Source organism: Antechinus flavipes, chromosome 3 (genome assembly GCF_016432865.1).
Source record: "Antechinus flavipes isolate AdamAnt ecotype Samford, QLD, Australia chromosome 3, AdamAnt_v2, whole genome shotgun sequence".
Taxonomy (NCBI): domain Eukaryota; kingdom Metazoa; phylum Chordata; class Mammalia; order Dasyuromorphia; family Dasyuridae; genus Antechinus; species Antechinus flavipes.
The window spans coordinates 250,120,447-250,145,709 of NC_067400.1; the positions used below are offsets into that span (position 1 = coordinate 250,120,447).

Genomic DNA, 25,263 nt, shown 5'->3' on the forward strand with positions numbered 1-25,263 from the left:
GGCCTTGAAACAATAGCACTGATTTACCAGCAGCATATCTAACTTAAGCTTCTGACACAGTAAGTGATCAATCTTTTTCAGTAGTACAGTTTTCATATCCTTTACTGCAGGTTTCTTCCTTTTTAAAAAAAATGATACAGGATCAAGATACAAGCTAGAGAAGAATGGAGTAATTTTCAATACAAATATAATGGTAGAGATTATTTGCAATATGAATAATGCTGATAGTCTGGAACTCAAATAATGTGATCCTGTATAATATTTAGGATTGACTACCAAGACTTTACAGCATAGATGGCTGACAATTAACTTTTTTCTTATGGCAAAATAAAAATGCACAAAGCTAATAAGTGTCTCTGGAACTATTATGAAATGGTCCAACTGTGTTTGGTGTTCAAGGTTTGTTCACACTATTCAAGGTAAATTGAATTTACTAGATAACTCAGAAATCTCCCCAATCTTGCTGCTCAACTCTCTTTCCCCTCTCTCTCTACATCACCCTACAATAAATATAAATGAGGATATGAAAGAGGACCAGCAGACACAAAATGGAAATACTCACATTGATGTGGTCATAAGTCCATTGGTATATTGGATCTTGGAAACAGTGTCTGCTGAGCAGAACTACTAATAAATATGAAGTTAAAGGTTTCTAAACCCTAAACTCTGGGTTTAGGGTTTAAATCCTAAATTTACCCTAAATTAGGGTAAATCCTAAATTCCTGTGGCATAAAAGACAGAGGTAATCAGCTTACTTTAATAAAATGGAAAAAAAAGCAAATAACACATTAAAATGTTGCCCCCTACTGTTATAAACTGAGGAATAACAAGTTTTGGGTTTTTTTGTTTTGTTTTGTTTTGCTTTTTTGTTTTTTTGGGTTTTTTTGGTTATATATTTCATTTACTATTAATGATATAATTTCTTTAAGTGCAGCAAATTCTTTATGGTTCAATTAACATTTTATCATTATATTTAGAACCACCTAGTGATTTGTGATAGAGACAAAATTGAAATTTTTGCTTTGAAAATCACTCCTTGTTTTAGACTTCTCTTTCCATTCTGTGCATGAGTACAAATTAGTATGCATGGCCAATCTGCCAATATAATGTTTGGTACTCCAGAGAAAAGATATGACCATGCTAGCAGCATGGGAACAAATAAGAAGAATTTGGTAGAAATTCTCAAAATTATGTAGTATAAAATTATTTTTAGGATTGGACCTTGATATAATTTCAGTCAAAAAGCATTTGCTTCCTTTTAATTTATTTCTTACTTTTTTAAGGGACAAAAAAAAATTAAGATTAACATTTTTAACCAGTTATGATAATGAAGCAAGTCGGTGACTAAAAATGCAGATAACTAAATAAATAAATCAGGCTAGGCCAAGCTTATTCTATTATGTACACTCTGCATTCTAAGTATTAATAACTTTATATTGTAAACATTAAGCATACTGAGTTAAAATTCAAGGCCACAATATTTCTGATTATCCAGTGTGTGTGTGTGTGTGTGTGTGTGTGTGTGTGTGTGTGTGTGTGTGTATGTGTGTTTGTCTTTGGTTGGCCGAGATCAACTCGTAGTGTATAAATGCATAAGTTATATAATTATTACATAATAAAGAGGAAAAACCCCACTGACTTGTGTACTTCATTCTTACAAACGCACAGCATTTGTGACTCAAAAGGAAAAGTGATGTCCACTTCACCAAAACATCTGTGTGATTTCTGATAGTGACAGTCAGCAAGACTGTCTCTTACCTTATGCCCCAAGATAGTGGTCCTGACTGTTTCTTCCAAATATCAGATAATTCCAGTTAATAATAATAAAAAAGAAAACTTTTTTAAAATGATGTGCAATCTGATTTATGAATCTCACACTACTTTTCCCTTTAAGATTAGCAGTGTTCTCTTTGTGTAATAGTGATGGCATAACACTCATATTTTATTTCATATCCTAATAAATCATTCTCCAAGGTCCATGTTAACATTTTCAGTTTCTATTTGATTAAGCAGTTTATTTCTCACTCTTTGTTGCCCTCTTCTTCTGCTTCTCTCTAATGTCCTGTTGTAGATGCAAGTTCTTGTTCTACAATCATACATTTGTCTTTTATACACATTCTTAGTCCTACTCTTTGGATCATAGGATTCGGAAATGATGAGGAGTCTTCACAGTTTGAAATAGCTGATAGCCCTCCATTTTGATTTTAATCAAAATAGCAAGTGCCATTGTATTCCACACATTGGTTTCCACAATAAACCAGTCTGAATCTGTGTGTGAGTATGTATATAAATTCATATATACACATACCATATATGCATACATATACTTCTATTTTAAATACAGAGTTTAAAAATGAATTCATATATTGTATGTTAGATCAATATTGTTTATCCTAATATTGTAGTATAGTCCCAGTTAGCATGTGGATACCAAACTTTACATTGAAGTTTATAAACTTACTAAAACCACTTTTTTCTTACTCATAATCACTTCATGCTTCAACTTACATTGTCTTTCATGTTTGGTCCATATTACATTTTAGCTTAATCTTTGCTTTTTTAAGTATTCATTTTATTAATTCCCTGTCTCTAAAGGACTGTTTGATCTCTTTCTCCATCTCCCACTCACACCTAGCCTGAAATATAATCAACCTTTTTCATTCCTTTCATTCCACTTTTGATTCATGTTTTTTCTAGTAGACTTTACAAAAATTCAATGGAAAATTTTATAATGTAGAGGAATGTCATTTTTCCTTTAGTAGTAAGTCCCCAAATGGGAAGGCATATGGCTGGCTGGAAGCCTGGTATTGGGGTAGATACTTCCAGTTGATGAATTCCAGTATGGATTAGGGGCAGAGAAGAAACTGGAAGATGTCACAGGCAAAGCAGGAGGATGAGGAGCAACAAAGTTCATCTTCTGAGGATGAGCATGATAGGAGCCCATATAAGGGAGTTCTGATGGATACTTGTACAAAGAAGACTCAGGAGGATGAGGCTGTAATGCCTGAGCAATTCCATGGAAGTCAAATTTATAAGCATAACGCTTGCCATGAACTTTAGTCATAATATTTTTGTCATAGTAGTAACGTAATGCACGACTAAGCTTATCATAGTTCATGTTGGGTTTGCTTTTGCGTTCTCCCCAGCGACGGGCAACTTCATCAGGGTCTGTCATCTTGAATTCTCCATTGGTTCCTTCCCAAGTGATGCAGTTGGAATTTGAGCTGTCAGATAGAAGCTCCAGAAGGAATTGCCAAAGCTGTATCTGTCCACTCCCTGGCGCAGGGGGAAAAAAATCAATGAGAATAAATCACATAAAAAAATTCTCCCATTGGCTCTGTTTGTTGACATTCATATTGATCTGCCTCATTCTAACTTCTCACAAAGCTGAAGGAACCCCTTGTTAGACAATGTTCAGACTTTAACCAAAGTTTCGACTAAAATAGAATTTAACTTTCTCTCCAAACCCAGTTTCCTTCTAAACTCTACTAATTCTGTGATTCATAATCTTGTCATCATCCTTGGTTTTTTAAACATCTGTTTTTAAAACTTTGAGTTCCAAATTATCTGTTTTCCTCTTTGTCCTCAACCCCCATTAAGAAAGCACATGTTAAATTATAACAAAAACACTTCTATAAGTCATGTTGTGAAAGAAAACAGAATATCCCTCAAGAAAAATAAAGTTATGTTATAGTGTGCAGGGGCATGATATGGTATCCTTTTGAATGAGGTATATATACTCATCTCACAAGTGAAGTGCCTCTTGATTTTACTAAAGTACTTTATGTTTACTCAAGTAAAATAGATTTTTTTCCCATGATACACTATAGCATATGCCATTTATACCACACTCACATGAACAATCTAAGGATAAATACTCATAAAAGATGTTATATATATGTGTGTGTATATGTGTCTGTACATACACATATAGATGCACACACATCTATTCCTAGAACCACATAAAAATTTTAAAAATACAGTTTTTTTTACAAACTCTAGCCTTTAAATTTTATATGAGATATACAACTCCCTTTTTCATTGATATAAGGGCTATTTAGAAATATAATTCTTTTAGAAAATTGATTTTTTCACAAGTGTCAAATCTAGTACTTTATCTTATTGTCATATTAGGCAAGTGGAGTTAACTTGGTGGTGGTCCTGTTGAAGCTTGATTTAAGGTTGTTGTATTTGTATAATTAATTATGACTAAATGAATTTTCTGAAAACTGCACATTTGCCCTAAACCAGGAATTGTTTGAAAGAAATAAAAATTTTGTTTTAGCCAAGCCCATCATGTTAAATATATTCAAACCCTTACAGTTTTTTAGGAACTTTAACATTGTAATTTATAAGTTATTCATTTGAGACTGATATATTTAGTTCAGTATTTACCCAAATCATAACTTCATTTCAAGTTATGTGTAAAGAGTAGAACCATGTAGACATCTTTTTGTCCTTATCATTCCATACAATTAGTAGGCTTGGGGGTAATTTAACTTCAAATTGTGTGGTATACACTACTTCTATGTAAACAACAAATAAGCATTTTTAAAAATTTGCCTGTGTACTAATAAGTTTAATAATGGCCAAAGTGCATTCTGATTTTTTGAAGGAATGTATTACTGGAGCTTTAAGAACATATTTAGTTTCTCATGTGAAAAATTAGGCTATGTTCTGATATGTTTCTTCTGCCTCTGTTGTCTCTTGTTGGAATTGTTTTTAGGATTATATTTTATAAACAGCTTTTCAAAAATAAGGTACAAACCTACACAGAACTTACATTTTGCACAGAATATATTTTGAGAAAAAAAAAGTACAGAATGAGTTCTGTTGGAGGTAAAAGTGAGACTTACATCTCAAAAACAAAACCTTTTATTTCAGAGTGGAAGTATTTTTGAGAAACTTAAATGTTTGAATATGTTGACTTAAGAAAGTCTGTTTTAGAATTGAAATTGGGAGATGAGATATTAAGTTCTGTTCATCTCTCAACAATTTTTTTATTAATCTGTTGGATTATGTCACTAACATTGGCAGTAAAAGGGCAATAATATAACAATTTGTCATTTCAAGTAATTTTAGCCTGTCATTAAAGCAGGAAAATTTAAGTTGTTGCCATTAAATATATCATTTAATATGAGAAAATTGCTACATGTCCCATAACAGAAAAAACAGGTTAAAAATAGAGGTAAGTGAAAATGTGGCAGATATTGTGTGTTAGCTATCTTTCTTTCTGTTTTCTTTTGTTTGTCAGGTTTGTTTTTTTTTTTTTTTTTTTTTTTTTTGCCACATATATTGTAACTGAAAGTTTGAGCAAGTTTAAAATAAAGAAATCTGTGGCTGATGGTATGAAAAAAAAAAAAAAAGAAAAATAAAGTTAATTTAAAAAAGTATGCTTCTATCTATATCCAGACACAATCAGTTCTTTTTCTGGGTATGGGTAGCATTTTTCATCATAAGTCCTTCAGAGTAGTCATAGATCAGTTATATTGCTGAGAATAGCAAAATAATTCATAGCTGATCATCCTACAACATTACTATTACTTTGTATATAATGTATTTCATTTTGCTGAGTTCATGAAGGTCTTTCCAGGTTTTTCTGAGAGCATTCTGTTCATCATTTCCCATAGAACAATAAGATCCCATAATAATTACACTCTACAATTTATTCAACCATTCCCCAATTGAGGGCATTCCCTCAATTTCCAATTTTTGGTACCATCCTTGCTGCCTCATTCTCACCTTGCTTATATTAGTCAGTTCTCAAATTTTTCATGTTCTCTTAATACAATATGTCTTATATCTGATCTTGTCCTTCTACTCACATAGGAACCAGGTTAGTTTAAGATCGCATCACATGCTTAGATTATTATAATATCTTCCTAACTGGTCTTTCTTTCTCAAGCCTCTCCACATTCTAGTCTATTGTTCATATATCTAGTCTATAGATATATCTAGTCTATCTATTCATTGAGCTGACAACCTAAAGTGCAGATCTGACCATGTTAACTCCTCTATTGAATAAATTACAGTGTCTCCCTTTAGCCTCAAAGATCAAATATAAATAACTTTGTTTAGCTTTGCAGTTTGTTTCCCATTATATCTTTCTAGCTTCATCATGTATAATTACCCATCCTGTACTTAGGAATTCCAACTGGCCCTTTTTATGTTCCTCACATACAGCATTCTCTTTTCTCTGGACTTGCATTCTCCATTCCCCTATGCATGAAAAGTTATTTGAATCATACAATATATCTCTTCCTTCAAGATATGGCTCAAGTACAATTTTTTACATGAAATCTTTCCTAATTCTCCTTACTTGCCAGTGAATCCTTCCCTAACTATCTTATTAGATTTTTTTCTTTATAGCTATTCTGTATGCTCATATATTTACTTGTTATTTTGTGTCATGTATTACATTTGTATCTCACAATTAGTACCATGTTTGAATCATAGAAAGCATTTAATAGATGCCTAACTGACTGAAAGTGTACTTAGAAATATATTTGCTAATAAACTGGGGAAACATTTTCATAATTAAAGGTTCTGATAAAGGCCTCATTTCCAAAATATATAGAGAATTGACTCTAATTTATAAGAAATCAAGCCATTCTCCAATTGACAAATGGTCAAAGGATACGAACAGACAATTTTCAGATGATAAATTGAAACTATTTCTACTCATATGAAAAGGTGTTCCAAATCACTATTGATCAGAGAAATACAAATTAAGACAACTCTGAGATACCACTATACACCTGTCAGATTGGCTAAGATGACAGGAAAAGATAGTAACAAATGTTGGAGGGGATATGGGAAAACTGGGACACTGATGCATTGTTGGCGGAGTTGTGAATGGATCCAGCCATTCTGGAGAGCAATTTGGAACTATGTTCAAAAAGTTATCAAACTGTGCATACCCTTTGATCCAGCAGAGTTACTACTGGGCTTATATCCCAAAGAGATATTAAAGAAGGGAAAGGAACCTGTGTGTGCCAAAATGTTTGTGGCAGGTCTCTTTGTAATGACCAGAAACTGGAAACTGAGTGGATGCTCATCAATTGGAGAATGGCTGAATAAATTGTGGTATATGAATGTTATGGAATATTATTGTTGGGTAAGAAATGACCAGCAGGATGATTTAAGTAAGGCCGGGAGAGACTTACATGAACTGATGCTAAGTGAAATGGGCAGAACCAGGAGATCAATACTGTATGAGGATGTATTCTGATGGAAGTGGATATCTTCAACAAAGAGAAGATCTAATTCAGTTCCAATTGATCAATGATCAACAGAATCAGCTACACCCAGAGAAAGAACACTGGGAAATGAATGTGGACTACTTGCATTTTTGTTTTTCTTCCCAGGTTATTTTTACCTTCTGAATTCAATTTTTCTTGTACAACAAGAGAATAGTACGGATCTGCACACATATATTGTATCTAAGATATTCTTTAACATGTTTAACATGTATGAGACTGCCTGTCATCTAAGGGAGGAAGTGGAAAGAGGGAAGGAAAATGTTGGAACAGAAGTGAGTGCAAGGGACAATGCTGAAAAATTACCCATGCATATGTTCTGTCAATAAAAAGCTATAATAATTTAAAAAATTTTAAGCTCCTTGAAAAAAAAATATACATATATATTTGCAAAGCCTTAACATTTTAGAATCCTCATTTTTTTCTATTTTTTGTAAGAATGAAAAAATTATAAATGGTAATAATCACATAATTCTATTTTTATTGTATCCCATAAAAATCAGTCAAAGTAAAACAATGAAAACCAGATTTAAGAAACCAATCTCTTAAAATTTGCAACATTTAATGGCAGTAAATGCTAATATAATTCAAATGTATATTATATTATTATAGTTCTCTATCTAGAGAGATAGTTTGTTTTATCATGAGTCTTTTGGAATTGTGGTTGTATGGATTGTGTTGATCAGCATTACTAAGTTTTTAAAATTTGACTATCTTTACAATTTTATTGTTACAGTGTAGATTGATTTCCTGGTTTTTTTCAGTTTCTTTCATATAAGTTCATACAAGTCCTTGTAGATTTCTCTGGAACCATCTCCTTCCTCATTTATTATAATACAATAGTATTCCATAACATTCATGTGCCATAATTTTTTTTTATTATTCCCCAGTTGATGAACAATCCCTCCATTTCTAATTCTTTGCTAATACAAAAAGAAGTTATAAATACTTTTGTATAGTGGGTCTTTTTCCTCTTTTTCTGATCCCCTTGTAATATAGCCCTAGTTTGAGCATTGTTGGTTCAGAGTATGCACAATTTGATTGCCTTTTGAGCATTTTTTGAAATTGCTTTCCACAATGGTTGAACTAATTCACAGTCCACCAACAGTGCATAAAGATACCTACTTTCCCATATTCAGCTCATCATTTATAATGTTCTTTTTTTTTTTTTTTTTTTTTTTTGTTATCTTAGCCGATGTGATGTGTGTGAAGTGGTACTTCAGAAATGTTTTAATTTGCTTTTTTTTTAATTATTAGTGATTTTTAGCATTTTGTATATGACTATTAGTAGCTTGAACTTTTTTCTTTAAAAATTGCTTATCCATTCCTTTTGACTATTCATCATTTGGGAAATGGAGCTTATTCTTGTAGTTTCACTCAGATCTCAATGTGTTTAAAAATGAAATCTTTGTCAGAGAACCTTATTACAAAGATTTATTCCCCCCAGTTTCCGTCTATTCTTAATAATTGTAGCTGTTTTGTTCAGGTAAAAATCTTTTGAATTTCACACAATCAAAATTCTATTTTACTTCTAATTAACCTATTTCTTGTTTGATCATAAACTCTTCCTCTCTTCATGAATCTTCCAAGTAATTTGTTCCCTCCTCCATTAATCTTTTTGTGATATCACTCTTTTTTATCTAAATCATGTGCCTATTTTGAACTTATCTTGGTATGTTCTGTCAAATCTTGGTCTAGTTTCTGCTAAGCTACTTTCTGGTTTTCCCAAAAGCTTTTGTTAAATAGAGAGTTCTTCCTTTAATAGTTGGGATTTTAGGGTTTACCAAATAGTCAAGTTTCTGTGTTATTTGCTTCTGTATATTGTATCTCCAACTTGTTCTACTGATCAATCTCTCTATTTCTTAGCCAAATTACTCTGATGACATTTCAATTCAAATTATAGGTTTGTAATATAGTTTGATGTCTGGAAGAGCTAGGTCCCCTTCCTTTCCATTTTTTATTTATTCCCCTGATATATTTGACCTTTTATTCCATCATATGAATTTTTTTTCTAATTTTATAAAGCAACTTTTTGGTACTTTGACATGACACAGAAAGAGGTATTATTGTCTTTTTATTATATTGCCTTGGCCTATCCATGAGCAATTAATATTTCTCCAATTATGTATGTATATTTTTATTTGTATGAAAAGTGTTTTAGTTCCAGAGAGCAGAATTAAAATGGGTAAAAAATTTCAGAGAGATGGAAGTGGACCTCTTCGATAAAGAGAGCCTTAATTGATCAAAGATGGACAGAAGCAGCTACACCCAGAGAAAGAACACTGGAAATGAATATAAACTGCTTGCATTTATGTTTTTCCTCCCAGGTTATTTATACTTTCTGAATCCAATTCTCCCTGTGCAACAAGAAAACTGTTTGGTTCTGCACACATATATTGTATCTAGGATATACTGCAACCCATTCAACATGTAAAGGACTCTTGCCATCTCGGGGAAGGGGTGAAGGGAGGGAGGGGTAAAATCGGAACAGAAATGAATGCAAGGGATAATGCTGTAAAAATTACCCTGGCATGCGTTCTATCAATAAAAAATTATTTTAAAAAAATTTCAGAGAGGCAAATTTGGACCCAATGTCTAGAAAAACTTTCTTAACAATTTGAACTGCCCAAAAGTGGTATGGACTACTTCAAGATAAGGTATTCCCCCCCGCCCCCGCCCCTTCGGCCCCTTCAAGCAGAGGCCATATTATCACTATGTTATAACGGACATTTGTTTGCTTCTGAAGTCCCTTACAATACATAAATTCTAATTCTTGTACTAAGAAATAAAAAATAGCACCCACATCTTACCAGGATTTGCAAGACGACTACTTGTTGGTCCAAGAATCTGATATGGATCTGTGCCAAAAATTAAAAGAAGAAAACAAATGATATGATAACATAAATAAGGCTTTTTAATAAATAGTTCCATATAAATAAATAGTTCAATTAGTAAATAAGTATTATGTACCCATGGCATCCAGAGCACATGATATATACATATATATATCATGATTCATCATCAAGATCTACTCATTAAATGATGATGCCTCTCAAAGTTCTATAGAAATTCTAGACATTAAAGATTTTTGAAATATCTGTCTTTTTTCCTTAAAATTTGTTTCTGGCAACTTGAAATTGTATTATAAAACTTTGGTTTAGTTATAGGATTAAAACTATTCATAAACTTTAAGACTGCACTACTTGTAGAAAGTTTGAGTATTTTTTAATTGCTTGTTCTGTGTATTTAAAATACTTATTTAATTCACAACACAAAAATAGGACTAATGGGCTATCTTTCATTTATAGAAATAATTTTCAAGTAGCAGACCTGTAATTTATTAATGTTCTTGGGAAGCTGCTTACTTTTTCAGATATACTAAGGTAATGTCTTCTATTATATTGTAACATACCTAACTGCGGACGCTGGTCTTCTGTTTTGGGAACTGTTGAAGAAGATGGCTGAGTAACTAGGAGGAAAAAAAAATTACCTATATTTTATGCTTGAAAACCACATTCAGACTTTCTTATGATAAATTTCTCTACTAAACTTAAGTAATTAAAATCATTATGACTATCAAGGTACTGAGTTATTGTCATATGTCACCAAAGTAAGTAGAAATATAGGAAGAAATCCATGTTGAAAAAGATTTTCTTTATTGCCACATTGTAACCATGGAAAATCTCTGCATTAGTATTTTCCTCTATATTTTAATGACTCATTCTCATTTTGGAAAAGAATTCAGCCATTCAGTGTCTTTCTTTTTCCTTGGCTTTCTTCAGGGTCCACTGTTATCTTCTAGCCTGCTACATTGTACCCAAGTTCTCTCCCCATCCCTTTTTTTTCTATGTGATGTTTTACCCCATTAAATTATAATCTCCCTGAAGTCAGAGACTGCCTGCCTTGTTTAAAATTGTGCCTCCAGTGCTTAACAGAGTTCTTAAAATGTAATAACATTTTTATCTATCCATCTACTATCATATTGAAATGTAGAAATTATAGAAAGTAGTAGAGAGGAAATTAAGTAGGAAATTTTAAAACATGAGTGGACTTTGGAAATCTCCAGTTATTAAAATGATACTATGGAGCTAAAGCACAAAGTTCTAAATCCATGTGAGAGGGGAAAAAACCCTACCTTTTGACTGTGTAGTGTGACTATGACTTGTCCAGGTTGATCTCCTGGCTGCTTCATATGGTAAATCTATAAAGATCAATAAATTATCACCAATATTGACAATGTAGAAAATTTTAAAATATGTACTCTGGTTTTACTTCAGTGCTTTATTAAAACAAATGTCATACAAGAAAATGTGATATCCATTTAACTTGTTTTGAGTTATAATTATGAGGTAAAATGTTTAGAATTTTATTGATGGGTACAGGATTTAGTGATAACAACTCTGGTATTTTCCCCCAATTCATTTAAAAACATGTATTCCATTGAAAACTTTTATCTTTATAATAGTGATTTCTAGAAAGAAATACTCCCATTTTCCATTCATTTGCACTTTCCTTTGTTACAAAGAAAAACAATTAAGCAAAAACATCAGATACCATGATGACAAGTGATCATAATAACAGTTCTGGAGGTATATTTTATTGTTCTGTTCAACAGAATTTTATTCATTATCTATTGAACACACCTTCAATAGTTTGAAAATTACCTTATTTGTCTTCCTTCCAGTTATCTTTTCATCTGTTATTATCAATCAGTCAACAAGCATTTATTAAGCTACCTACTAAGAGCCACACATTGTGTTAAATGTTGGAGGTACAAAGATTAAAGGTTATCCTTGCTCTCCAGGAGCTTACAGTCTAATAATAGTACAGCATGCAAAGAACTACATACATATAAGCCACATACAGGATAAATGGGAAATAAGAGAACAGCATAAGCATTAAGGGTATCAGGAAAAACTTTCTGTATAGAAACTGAGATTTTTAGCCAAGATTTGAAGGGATTCCAGAAATTCCAGTATTAGAGGCCACAAGCAAAAATGCTCTGGATGAAGGCTTGTAGTCTTGTCTGAGGACCAGTGTCATTGTACTGTAATAGAATGTAAATATGTATGGAGAAGGTACAAGATAAGAAGACTGGAAAGATATGGGATATAGGTTATGAAGGATTTTGAACACTAGGCATTTATAATTGATCCTGGAAGTGAGGGGGAATCACTAGAGTTTTGGGGCAGAGGGTAAAATGATCAGACTGGCATTTTAGGAAGATTACTTTGACACCTAAGTAGAAGAACTTGAGTTGACAGAGACTTGTAGCAAGAAGGTCCACCAACAAGCTATCACAATAGATCATTGCATGTGATGAAGAGGGCCTGTAAAAGGATGGTGGGAGTGTCAAAAGAGAAAAGAACCACATATAAGAGATGTTACAAAGTTCAAATAAATAAAATGTGGCATCTGAATAGATGGAGGTAGGAAGAATGACGAATAGGGGATAATACCTTGGTTTTGAATTTGAGTGACTGGAGAAGATGATGGCATTCATGTGAGTAAATTAGGAAAGTTAGAAAAAGGGGAGAATCTGGGGCAAAAATTCTGCTTTGGACATGTTGACTTTAATATGTCTATACAATATCCATTTTGTGATTTCAGTAAGTATTTAAGACTGAAGGTGTGAGGAGAGACTAAGGGTAGCCAAATAAATCTGAGAATCATCTATATAGATAATTGAAACCATGGGAACTTATAAGAAGTCCAACTGATTATACTAATAAAAGGATAATACTTAATCATAGGATGGAATCTTTTGGGACATCACAGTTAATGGACATGACCTGGATTAAGGTCAGATGGAAATATAACAGGAAAAAGCAATGTTTTGAAACCCTAGTGAGAGAGTATAAAGGAGAAGAAGGTAATCAATGAACTTTAGAAAAGTTAGCTGTAATAGACATTTGGAAAATATTGAATGGGAATAGAAAAAAGTATACTCTTTTCTCAACTGTACATATCACCATCACAAAAATTGATTATTTAATAGGAAAGAAAAATATCACAGAGAATTGTAAAAAGCATAAATATTAAATTTATTTTTTCAAACTATAATGCAACAAAAACTACATTGAATTAAAGATAGGGAAATATACATAAAATTAATTAGAAACTAAATGATGTAATCTTAAAGAATAAGTGGGTTAAAGAACAAATCAATTATAGGAATAATCAGTAACTTCATTAAAAAAATAACTTGAAGACATTATATGAAAATTTCTTTGACTTAGTCAAAGCAGTATTTAAAGGAAAAATTGTATCTCTTCATGCATGCATAGGTAAAAGAAAGAAAGAATAATCAATGAATCCAGCAAGCATCTAAAATACCAGAAAAAAAGCAAATAAAAATCTCCAATGAAATAACCAATTGAAAATCATAAGAGAAATTAACAAAATTGTAAATAAGAAAAACTTTGAACTGATAAATAAAACTATGATTTTATGAAAAAACACAAAATTGATAAACCATTTGTTAATTTGATTTTTAAAAAAGAAAGAAAAATAAAATAATAATATTAAAAATTAACATATAACTAAATCAATTTTAAGGAATTAGTTTGTCCAATTATATTTGCGTGAAACTGATGAAAATGATGATCTAAATGGAATCACTGAATATTTTTAAAAATATATAAACTGTCTGTATTAACAAAAAAAAGGGAAATAAAATACTTAAGTAATTTTATCTTAGAAAAAGAAATTGAGCTAACCAAAAATGAAGTCCCTAAGGGAAAAAAAAAAAACCAAGACCTGATGGATTCACAAATGAATTCTATCAAACATTGAGAGAATAATTAATTCCAATAAAACTATTTTGGAAAATGGGCAAAGGAAGAATTTTAAAATTTCTTTTATGACAAAAATATAGTGCTGCTACCTAAACCAAGAAGAGCAAAAACAAGTGAAAGAAAGCTATAAAGCAATTTCCCTATATTGATGCAAAGAATTTAACAGAATGTCAGTGTGAAAATTACAGCAATATATCACCAGGTTCATATACTTTGACCAGGTGGAATTTATATTAGAAATGGAGGGCTGATTCCATATTAGGAAAATCAATATAATTGACCAAATCGATAACAAAACTGACAGATTATAATTACTTCAAAAGATACAGAAAATTTTTTTGACAAAACACAATATTCTGTCTAAAATGCTACAAAGCTATGTTCTGGGTGACCATCTGTGGATGACTTTGCTATTCTCAGTAGTACAATCATCCACAACTACTCTGAAGGACTTATGAAAACTCCTATCCATACTCAGAGAAAGAACTGCTTTTATCTGAGTACAGACTGAAGCATTCTCTCTTTCATTATTTCTCCTTTTTTAAACTTAATTTTTCTTGAGGGTTTTTATTTTTATCAGGGTAGGAAATCTATTTTTTTTTTTTGCTACAGTTTGACTTTTATGGAAATGTTTTGTATAACTTCACAAGTGATTTCTTAATTGTGGGTATGCATAAAGGAGAGAACCTAGAATTCAAAAGATTTAGAAACAAATGTAAATTTTTTGTTGTTGTTTTGAATGTAACTGGGGATGTTGAATATTAAATAAAGAAAGAAAAGGAAAAAAAAATGGCATGCTACAAAGCTTTAGGATCAATGGAACTTTCTTTAAAATGATAAGTAGTATCTATACCACCAGTAAAGTATTATCTGTAATGAGGATAAACTAAAAATCTTCCCAATAAAATCATGTTTGAAGTAAGGATGCTCATTATCATCATCATTATTCAATATTTTACTAGAAATGCTGCCTATAGTAATAAGATAAGAAAAAGAACTTAAAGGAAATAGAATAGGCAATAAATAAACAAGACTATGTAGTCTTTGTAGATGGTATGATGATATGCTTAGAGAATCAACTAAAAATTAGTTGAAACAACTAAGTTTAGGAAAATAGCAGTATGTAAAATAAATGCATATAAATCATCATCATTTCCATATCTCCCCAAGAAAACTCAGAAGAAAGAGTGAAAAATAGAAAATCCAGTAAAAATAATTATAGATATGATTCAATTATTCTGAAGAGCAATTTGAAACTCTGCCCAAAAGTTTATAAAAAAAAAAGTTTAAAAAAATGTATACTCTTTAACCCAGCAACACCACTACTAGCTGTACCTCAAAAGAGGTTCTTTTTTTTTTTTTAAAAGAAAAGGACCTATATGTGTAAAAATACTTATAACCGTTCTTTTCTAGAGACAAAAAAATGGAAATTCAGAGGATGCCCATCAATCTGAGAATAGCTGAATAAATTGGAGTATGCATTTATAATGGAATACCATTGTGGTGTAAGAAATGATGAGTAGGATGCTCTCCAAAAAATCTGGAACATGAAAAGTAAAATGTACTGTGTAAAAGTAATAACAATATTGTTTTGGGGGTTTCTCCTCTCCTACTTCTTAGTATTTTATTTGTTCCAATGACATGTAAAGATAGTTTTCAACATTCATTTTTTTAAGATTTTGAGTTCCACATTTTTTCTTCCTCCATCCTTTCCCTCCCTCCTCTCTAAGACAGCAAACAATATGATAGGTTATACATGTACAATAATTTTCTACATACTTCTATATCATATTGTGAAAGAAAAATCAGAATAAAAAGGGGGAAAAACATGAGAGAAAAAAGAAAACCAAAAAGAAAAAAGGGAAAATAGTGTGCTTTGATCTGCATTCAGTTTCCATAGTTCTTTCTCTGGACTTAGATGGCATTTTCCATCATAAATCTATTGGAATTATTATAGATGATTGTATTGCTGAGAAAAGCTAAGTCTGTCATAGTTGGTCATTGCACAATCTTGGCAACAGCAATACTGTAAGATGATCAGCTCTGAATGATTTAGAATTATCCAAATGGAGAGTACAAAAGCTCACTGAAGAAAATCGTTCTTTAAAAATTAAACAATGGTAAGTGGAAACTAATGATTTCATAAGACATCAAGAAATGATCAAATAGAATGAAATAGAAATAGAAATAGAAATCAAATGAAAAAATAGAAGATGTGAAATTGTTCATGAGAAAAACAATTGACCTGGAAAATGGATTCCAAAACAATTTAAGAAATATTGGACTACTTGAAAGTCATGATTAAAAAAAAGCCTAGACATCATATTTCAAGAAATGATCAAGGAAATCCTAGAACCAGAGAGTAAAATAGAAACTGAAAGTATCCACCAATCACATTGTGGAAGAAATTCTAAAATGAAAACCCTCTAGAATATTGTAGCCAAAGTTCAGAGTTCCCAGGCCAAACAGAAAACACTTAAAGCAGCCAGAAAGAAATGTCAAATATCATGAAACTACTGTCAGGATTACATAGGATTTATTAATTTCTACATTAAAGAAATAGAGGGCTTGGAATATGATAATTTGAAGGGTGAAATAGCTAAGATCCCAACCAAAAATTATTAACTGAAGAAAAACATAAAAAGAAATATAGAAAAGAAAACAATAGGAGATTCAATATGGTTAAACTGTTTATATTCCTATATGATAAGATGATGCTTGAAACTCTTAAGAACTTTATTGCTATAGGATCAATTAACAGTATACATAGATGTTAGTATTAGTTACTATGATGGGATAATATAAAAAAATTAAGGGGTGAGAAAGAAGATTGTACTAGTCGAAGAGGAAAGGAATAGATAGAATGTAGTAGGTTATTTCACATAAAGGAGATGCAAAAGATCTAATACAGTGGAAGGGAAGATAGAGGGGAGGAGGATGGTAGAGACCAGTGCTTGAACCTTACTATCATCAAAATTGGCTCAAAGAGGAAATAATATACACAGCTGGATATAAACAACTATCTTACCCTAAAGGAAAGTATAAAGGAATGGCAACAAGAGAAGAGAGAGCAGAAATGTTGACAGAAGGAAAGGCAGATTAGGTAGGGGAGGAAGTGATCAGTAGTAAAACACTGGAGTGAAGGAACAGGATGAAAGGTGAGAAAAAGAAAGGATAAACAATGAGAAATGGAGTGGAGGGAGATATTCAGTTATCAAAACTGTAAATGTGAATGAATTCATACCATTCACATTCATATAAAATGGAAGCAGGGAGCAGAATGGATTAAAAACCAGAATCCTGCAAATTATTGTTTACAAGAAACACACTTGAAGCAGAGAGTCACACAGAGACTAAAGGTAAGGGATTAGAGCAGGATCTGTTAAGCTTCAAACTGAAGCAAAAAAAAAAAAGGGTAGAAATCATGATTTCAAAAAAAAAAGTAAAAAGAGATCTAATTAAAAGAGACAGGAACAAAATTATCTCTTGCTAAAAGGTACTACAAGCAATGAAGTAATATTAAGTAAATGGTATAGGATCTAAATTTTTAATTTTTGGTTACATGAGAAAATAGACAATAAAACTAAATTATAGGAAATATCAACTTTCCCCTTCCAGAACTAAATAAATCTAACCAAAAATAAATGAGAAAGAAGAAAAGGAGGTGAATAGAATCTTTAAAAAGTTATATATGATTGGCCTCTGGAGAAAACTAAATGGGAATAGAAAGAAATTTACCTTTTTCTTCAGTAGTACAAGGCACCGACACAAAAATTGATCATGTGTCAGGGCATAAAAACCTCACAATCAAATGGGAAAAAGCAGAAATATTAAATGCATCTTTTTCAGCTTATGCTGTAAAAAGAATTACATTCGATAAAGAGACATGGAAAAATAAATTAAAATTAACTGAAAACAAACTAATCTAATCCTAAAAAAAATTGATTCAAAGAATCAATAAAAATAAATAATACTTTCATTAAAGAAAATGGCAACAGTGAGACAACATACCAAAATATATAGAATGGAGCCAAAGCAATATGAGGGATTGGGGGGTGTGGGTGTGAGGAAATCTATATCTTTAAATGTTTGCATCAATAAACTAGAGAAAGAACAGAATTGGGAAAACACACACACACAAAAAAAAAAAAAACCTCAAGAAAGAGAACAAATTAAAAATCTTCAACTAAACACCAAATAGAAAATCCTAAAACCAAATAAAAGATTAATAAATTTCCAAGTAGAAAATCATTTCACTAATAAATAAAACTAGAATTAGGTTTTATGAAAAATAATAAAATGGAAAATTATTAATTAATTTGATTTTTAAGGGAAAAGAAGAAAACCAAATTACCAGTATCAAAAATGAAAAGGTTTGGGATAACTAGGTGGTATAGTGGATAGAATACTGACCCTGAAGTCAGGAGAACATGAGTTCAAATCTGGCCTGAGATAATTGACATATATTGTGAGACTCTAGGCAAGTCACTTAATCCCAATTACCTTACTCCAATCCCCCCAAAAAATTAGAAGGGTGAATTAACTATCCCTGAAAAGGAAATTAAAGCAAATATTGGAACCAAATTATTTTGCCCAACTAGAAGTCAACAAATCTCACAATATAAGTGAAATAAATGAATACTAAAATGTAAGTTGTCCAGATTAAGAGAAGAGGAAATAGAATACTTAAATAACCCTACTTTAGAAAAAGAAGTTGAACAAGCCATCAATAAACTCCCTAAAAAAAAATCTCCAGGATCAAATGCATTCACAAGCAAATTCCATCAAATATATTTTTTAATTAATCCTAATATTTTATAAGCTATTTGGAAATATAGGCAAAGAAAGAGTCCTACCATTTTATGATAGAAATATTGTATTAATATCTAAGCTAGAAAGAGTGAAAACAGATAAAGGAAATTACAAATCAATTTCCTAAATGTCTATTGATGCTAAAATTTCAAATAAAATAACCATCAAGGAGATAACAGCAATATCTCTCAAGAACCACACATAGTAATGAGATGAGATTTATAAAAGGAATGCAGGATTTGTTCAATATTAGGAAAACCATCAGCACAATTGACTATATCAATAATAAAACCAACAGAAATCACAGCACCCGTTATTATTTTCTAAAAAAAAAAAAAAAATAGAGAACATAAGAATACATGGAGATTTCCTTAAAATGATGGGTTGTATCCACCTAAAATCATCAACAGGCATTATCTATAATGTGAATAAGCTAGAATCCTTCCCAAAAAGAAAACCACAATGCCCATTATCAGCATTATCTTTCTATCCTGTACTAGAAAAGTACCTATAGCAAAAATAGAAGAATGAAATAACTTGAAGGAATTAGAATAGGCCATGAGAAACAAATGATATGATGGTATACTTAGAGATTCCTAGGAAAATCAATTAAAAACTATTTGAAATAATTAAGAACTTCAACAAAGCTGCAAGACATAAACTCCCACAAATCATTAGTCTTTCTATATATGATCAACAAAGTCCAGAAGCAAGACACAAAAAAGGAAATTCCATTTAAAATAACTGTAGATAATATAAAATATTGGGAGTCTACCTGCCCAGACACATCCAAAAACTATATGAATACAATTGCAAAACACTTTTCGCACAAATAAAATCAGATCTAAACAATTGGAAAAATATAAATTGCTTATGAGTGGCCAAACAACATAATAATATCAACAATTTTACATAAATTAATCTACATATTCAGTGTCACACCAATCAAAATACCAAAATAGTATTTTATAGAGCTAGAAAAAGGACAATAAAAAAGGTTAAATAGAAATAGAAATTTAAAAATTAGAAGATGGATTTTGACAATTTCAAACTGAATTATAAAGTAGTAATCATCAAAATAATCCGGAATTCATATATAAGGAATAGAATAGGGAATCAATGGAATAGATTAGGTACAAAATACATTGTAGTAAATGATGATAGAAATTTAATGTATAATAAATCCAAAGATCCAAGTTTTGGGACAAAAACTCACTATTTGACAAACAGTCTGGGAAAACCAGAAAATGGTATGGCAGAAACTAAGTATAGACCAGTTTCTCATGCCAACTACCAAAATAAAATTACAATTGGTACACAATTTAAAAATCATAGTGATACCATAATAACACTGGGAAAGCATAGAATGTTTCCTGTCAAATCTATTGAAAATGAAAGAATTTAGGACCAAGCAAGAGATAACTTTACAAAATATAAAATGGATAATTTTGATTACATTAAATTAGCATTTTTTGGCCCAAATTTAGCCAATTCAACCTAAATTATAAGAAAAGCAGAAAACTCAGGAGAAGGGGTAATTTACTTCCCTGATAAAAGCCTCATTTTTTAAATATGTAGAAAACTGAGTCAAACACTGTTGGTAGAGTTGTGAATTGTCCCAACTATTTTATAGAACAATTTGGAAATGAGTCTTAAGGGCTGCAAAACTGTGCATACCCCTTTTTTTTAATTACAGCTTTTTATTGACAAAACATGCATGGGTAATTTTTCAACAATGACCATTGCAAAAACTTCTGTTCCAACTTTTCCCCTCTTTTCTTCCACCCCTTCCCCTAGATGGCAGGTAGTTCCATACATGTTAAATATGTTAAAGTATATATTAAATACAATATATGTGTACATATTTATACAGTTATCTTGCTTGTACATACTCTTTAATCCAACAATACCACAACTAAATCTGTATCCCACAGAGAATTTTTGAAAGGGAAAAGAATTTTTTTGTACAAAAATATTTATAGCAGTTCTTTTTGTGATAGTTAAGATTGGTAATTGACAGGATAGCCATCAATTGAGGAATGGCTGAACAAGTTGTGGTACCTGATTGTACGGAATATAATTGTGCTATAAAAATCACTGTAAGAAATGAACAAGTTGTAGTTTGTAATGGAATGCTATTATGTAAGAAATGATGTGAAGGATAATTTCAGAAAAAAACAAAAAGACATACATAAACTAATACAGAATAAAGTGAGCAAAACCAGGACAACACTGCACATAGTAGCAGTAACATTGTATGATGAAGAACTGTTTCAGCAATATAATGATCCAAAACAATCCCCAAAGACTCATGATGAAAAATCTACCCCACATAAAGATCTGATGATGTCTGAATACAGACCAAAACATACTGTTTTTTACTTTCTCTTTTTTAGAAATGCTAATACTAATATGGAAGCATTTTATATGATTAAACATGAATATAATTTATATCAGACTGCTGAACTATCTCAGGGAGGGAAAAGAGAAAGGAGGAAAGAATAAAATTTGAAACACAAATTAAAAAAAAGTTAATTGTTTTTACATGTAATTGGGGGAAATTTTTTAAATTGGTAATAATCAGAATAATCTGGTACTGCTTAAGAAGTAGAATAGTGGATCAGTACAGTGAATCAGGTCCTCAATATATAGTAGGAAATGATCATAATGATCTAATGTTTAACAGACCCAAAGATCTAAGCTTTGGGGATAATATAATATGATAAATAGTTGAGGAAACTGGAAAGCATTTTAACAGAAACTACGTGTAAACCAACATCTGACACTATATACCAAGGTAAGATCAAAATGAGTGTATGGATTAGACATAAAGTATGACATCATAAGCAATTTAGGGGAAATGCTATCTATCAGATCTACATAAAAGAGAAGAATTTATGATGAAGTAAGAAATAGAAAGGATTTTGGAAAATAAATAATTTAGATTACATTAAATAAAAGTTTTCACAAACAAATCCAATGCAGCCAATTTTAGAAAGGTGTGTGTGTGTGTGTGTGTGTGTGTGTGTGTGTGTAAATTCCACTAAGTCCTTCTGAAAAAAAATCTTATTCCAAAAACATATAGAGAACTGCACCTAACATTTAAAAAATATAAGCACCAACATCTAAGTGGTAAATGGCAAAACAATATGAACAGGAAGTTTCTAGAAAAAGAAATCATTACCAGTAGTTATATGAAGTTCTCTAAATAACTGTTGAGTAGAGAAATGCAAATAAAAACAACTAAATTGGCTAATATGACAAAAAAGGGAAATTGATAAATATTGGGAAGTTGAGACACTAATGCATTGTTGGTAGAGTTGTGAACTCATTCAACCACTCTGGAAAGCAATTTGGAACTATGCCTAAAGGCAACTATCTGTACATACCTTTTGATATGGCCATACCATTGTGAGATAGAGATCACAAGAAATCATTAAAAAAGGGAAAAGACCTACATGTACAAAATAATGGATGGTAACTCTTTTTGTGGTGGTAAAGAATTGGAATTTGAGGGGATGTATCAATTGGGGAATAGCTGAGCCAGTATGTTATATAAATGTAATGGAATATTATTGTATTATAAGAAATGATAAGTAGGTGAATTTTAGAAAACCTGAAAAGACTTATATGAACTCATGCAAAATGAAGTGAGCATAACTATGGGAACATTGTATACAACATCAGCAGCATTGTAATATGAGTAACTTAGCTCTTTTCAGTGATAAAATGATCCAAGAGAATTTCAAAGGAATAGATAATGCTATCTACATCCAGAAAAAGAACTGATGGACTCTGAATGTGGATTAGAACATACTATTTTCACTTTCTTTAACTTTTCCCATGTTTTTCCTTTTTGATTTCTTTTTTTCTTTTACAATATTACTGATATGGAAATATAATTAACATGATTGCAAAATATGTAACATATCAAATTACTTACTATCATAGGTATTAAGGGTATAAAAGAAGGAGAGAGAAAATGTGGAACTCAAAAATAATTTTAGATGAACCTTAAGAATTTTCTTTATACACAATTGGGAAAAAATACTATTACAAAAAAAAGAATAGGGAAGAAAGTGGAAGCACCTGTTATAGGTGGCTTTCTCAAGGAGTTTGGCCCTAAAGAACAGAAAAATACAGGACAATAATTAAAAGGGATAGAAGAATCAAGTAAGAGCTTTTTGTTTTTGTTTTTGTTTGGGAGAGATATGATCATATCTTAGCAGGGAAGTAACCAGTAGACAGAGATGAAAGATAAGTGACAAGAGTGAGAACAAAGGAGTAGAGTTAATTCATTACATGAAACAAAGCTGAAGAAGGAGATAGTAAGAGAAGGTATTTGAGTAATGTGACAATGAGTTCCTCAATTGTTTGCAAAATATAAAGAAAATATAAAGTTACTATCTTAATCAGTGAGCCAAGGGAAATGAATACAGCCAGTACTGAAAAGGATGTCCAGATAGGTTATGGCATCACGGGGAGTCAAGATTGCCAGAAGACAGAAGGAGTGGAAGATAAAATGATTTAGAATAAAGGGAAATTTATTACCTAAGGAAGAGGTGTTCCAAAGAGAACAGTGGAAAAGGGAACAATGGAAAAGGAGTATGGTTGGAATTTGAGGGTGTTAGGGTTGAGGGAAATGGGAATAAGGAATCAAGAGATGGGGGTGGATGGAATTTGGATGTTGATGTAGAAGGGTTCAGAATCATTGGATTCACGTTCTTTTTCTAACCTTCCTTTCCTTCCTCCCTCTGTTACATTGAAAGAGACTACTAAATGCTACATATACTAAAATAATTTTCTTTTACTCTTTGTTATTTAAAGTATTTAAATTATTTAAAGTATTTAAAGTAATTTTTGAGTCTGATATAATTTGTGAATGAAATGTATTACTTGAATTTGGTGTGAAAATCAACAAATGTAGACTGAGGATCCATGATTCTATCAATCATAAATATTTCAAATGCATTATATATGCTATGAATATGAAAAAAATATCATAATGAAGAGGTCAAATAATTGAAATTTTCATACCTGGCCTAGATGCAATTCTTTGTGTGGATTCAGGATATACTGAAGTGTTTGGGAAAATAAAAGTGGCCCCTCCTATAGACAGAAGGAAAGATAAAACATATGATGTTCTTTAAAAAAAAATTATCAAGATTTACTTTAAACAGACAAGAATAATTGTACATCTCCATGAGCCATGAATAAATTCCAAAAGGAAGAAGTTCTGGAATTTTCATGTTACATTATTTACAAATGCTTTTAGTTTTAACTTTATAATTTTCTGACATGGTTATTATCAGTAAATGGAAGAGTAGAAACTGTTCCAGAGTATTCAAACACATGTACAACATTCCATAGCATTTTTTATATTTATTTTAAAAGAATTACAAATGTTTTAAATAATGTATTAAAAAATTAATTCAATTATTGTTCGGTAAGAAATGACCAACAGGATGATTTCAGAAAGGCCTGGAGAGACTTACACAAACTGATGCTGAGTGAAACGAGCAGGGCCAGGAGATCATTATATACTTCAATAACAATACTATATGATGAGCAATTCTGATGGACCTGGCAATTCTCAGCAATGAGATGAACCAAATCATTCCAATGGAGCAGTAATGAACTGAACCAGCTACGCCTAGCGAAAGAACTCTGGGAGATGACTAAGAACAATTACATTGAATTCCCAGTCCCTATATTTTTGCCTGCCTGCATTTTGGATTTCCTTCACAGGCTAATTGTACAATATTTCAGAGTCCGATTCCTTTTGTACAGCAAAATAACAGTTTGGTCATGTATACTTATTGCATATCTAATTTATTTTAATATATTTAACATCTACTGGTCATCCTGCCATCTGGGGAGGGGGGGAGGGGAAGGAGGGGAAAAATTGGAACAAAAGGTTTAGCAATTGTCAATCCTGTAAAATTATCCATACATATAACTTATAAATAAAAAGCTATTAAAAAATAAAAAATAAAATCATTTTGATATTAGAGTAATTCTAGTAGCTCAAAAATAAAAAGATGTTATTGTTGAAAAAATAAAAGATATTTTTATGATTAATTCAAGTTTGGGGAGAGGGAAGGGGAAGAGAGGGAAAATTTTGGAACACAAGGTTTTACAAGAATCAGTGTTGAAAAATTATCTATGCATGTTTTGAAAATAAAAGGCTTTCATAAAAAATAAACTGGGGGTAATAGTAGTACCTAAAAAAAAAGATATATGTATGACATTTCTAGCATTGAAGAGGAATCTGACCTCCATTTATCGAGGAAAAGCATAACTCTAAAAGTGTTATTTCTACTTCATGAACTGAGCATTTCCTCTTTTTTTTTTTTTAAGGATTCAACAATAATTCTATGCTTGAAAAAGGTCAC

The 25,263-nt window shown here is 31.2% G+C and overlaps 1 protein-coding gene across 3 annotated transcripts in view; it reads right to left on the minus strand.

The window, feature by feature from the left end:
* Positions 1–1,524: 1,524 nt before the first annotated feature.
* The window catches only part of ERG (ETS transcription factor ERG), a 132,008-nt gene continuing 108,269 nt past the window's right edge, over positions 1,525–25,263 (minus strand). For all 3 annotated transcript variants that reach the window (XM_051984871.1, XM_051984872.1, XM_051984873.1), the window contains exons 6-10: positions 23,906–23,977; positions 11,395–11,460; positions 10,672–10,728; positions 10,070–10,117; positions 1,525–3,276 (exon numbers count right to left, since the gene is read on the minus strand). In XM_051984871.1, the coding sequence (XP_051840831.1) occupies positions 2,756–3,276; positions 10,070–10,117; positions 10,672–10,728; positions 11,395–11,460; positions 23,906–23,977 (764 nt within the window). In that variant the 3' untranslated portion in view covers positions 1,525–2,755. The remainder of the gene's footprint in view (positions 3,277–10,069; positions 10,118–10,671; positions 10,729–11,394; positions 11,461–23,905; positions 23,978–25,263) is intronic.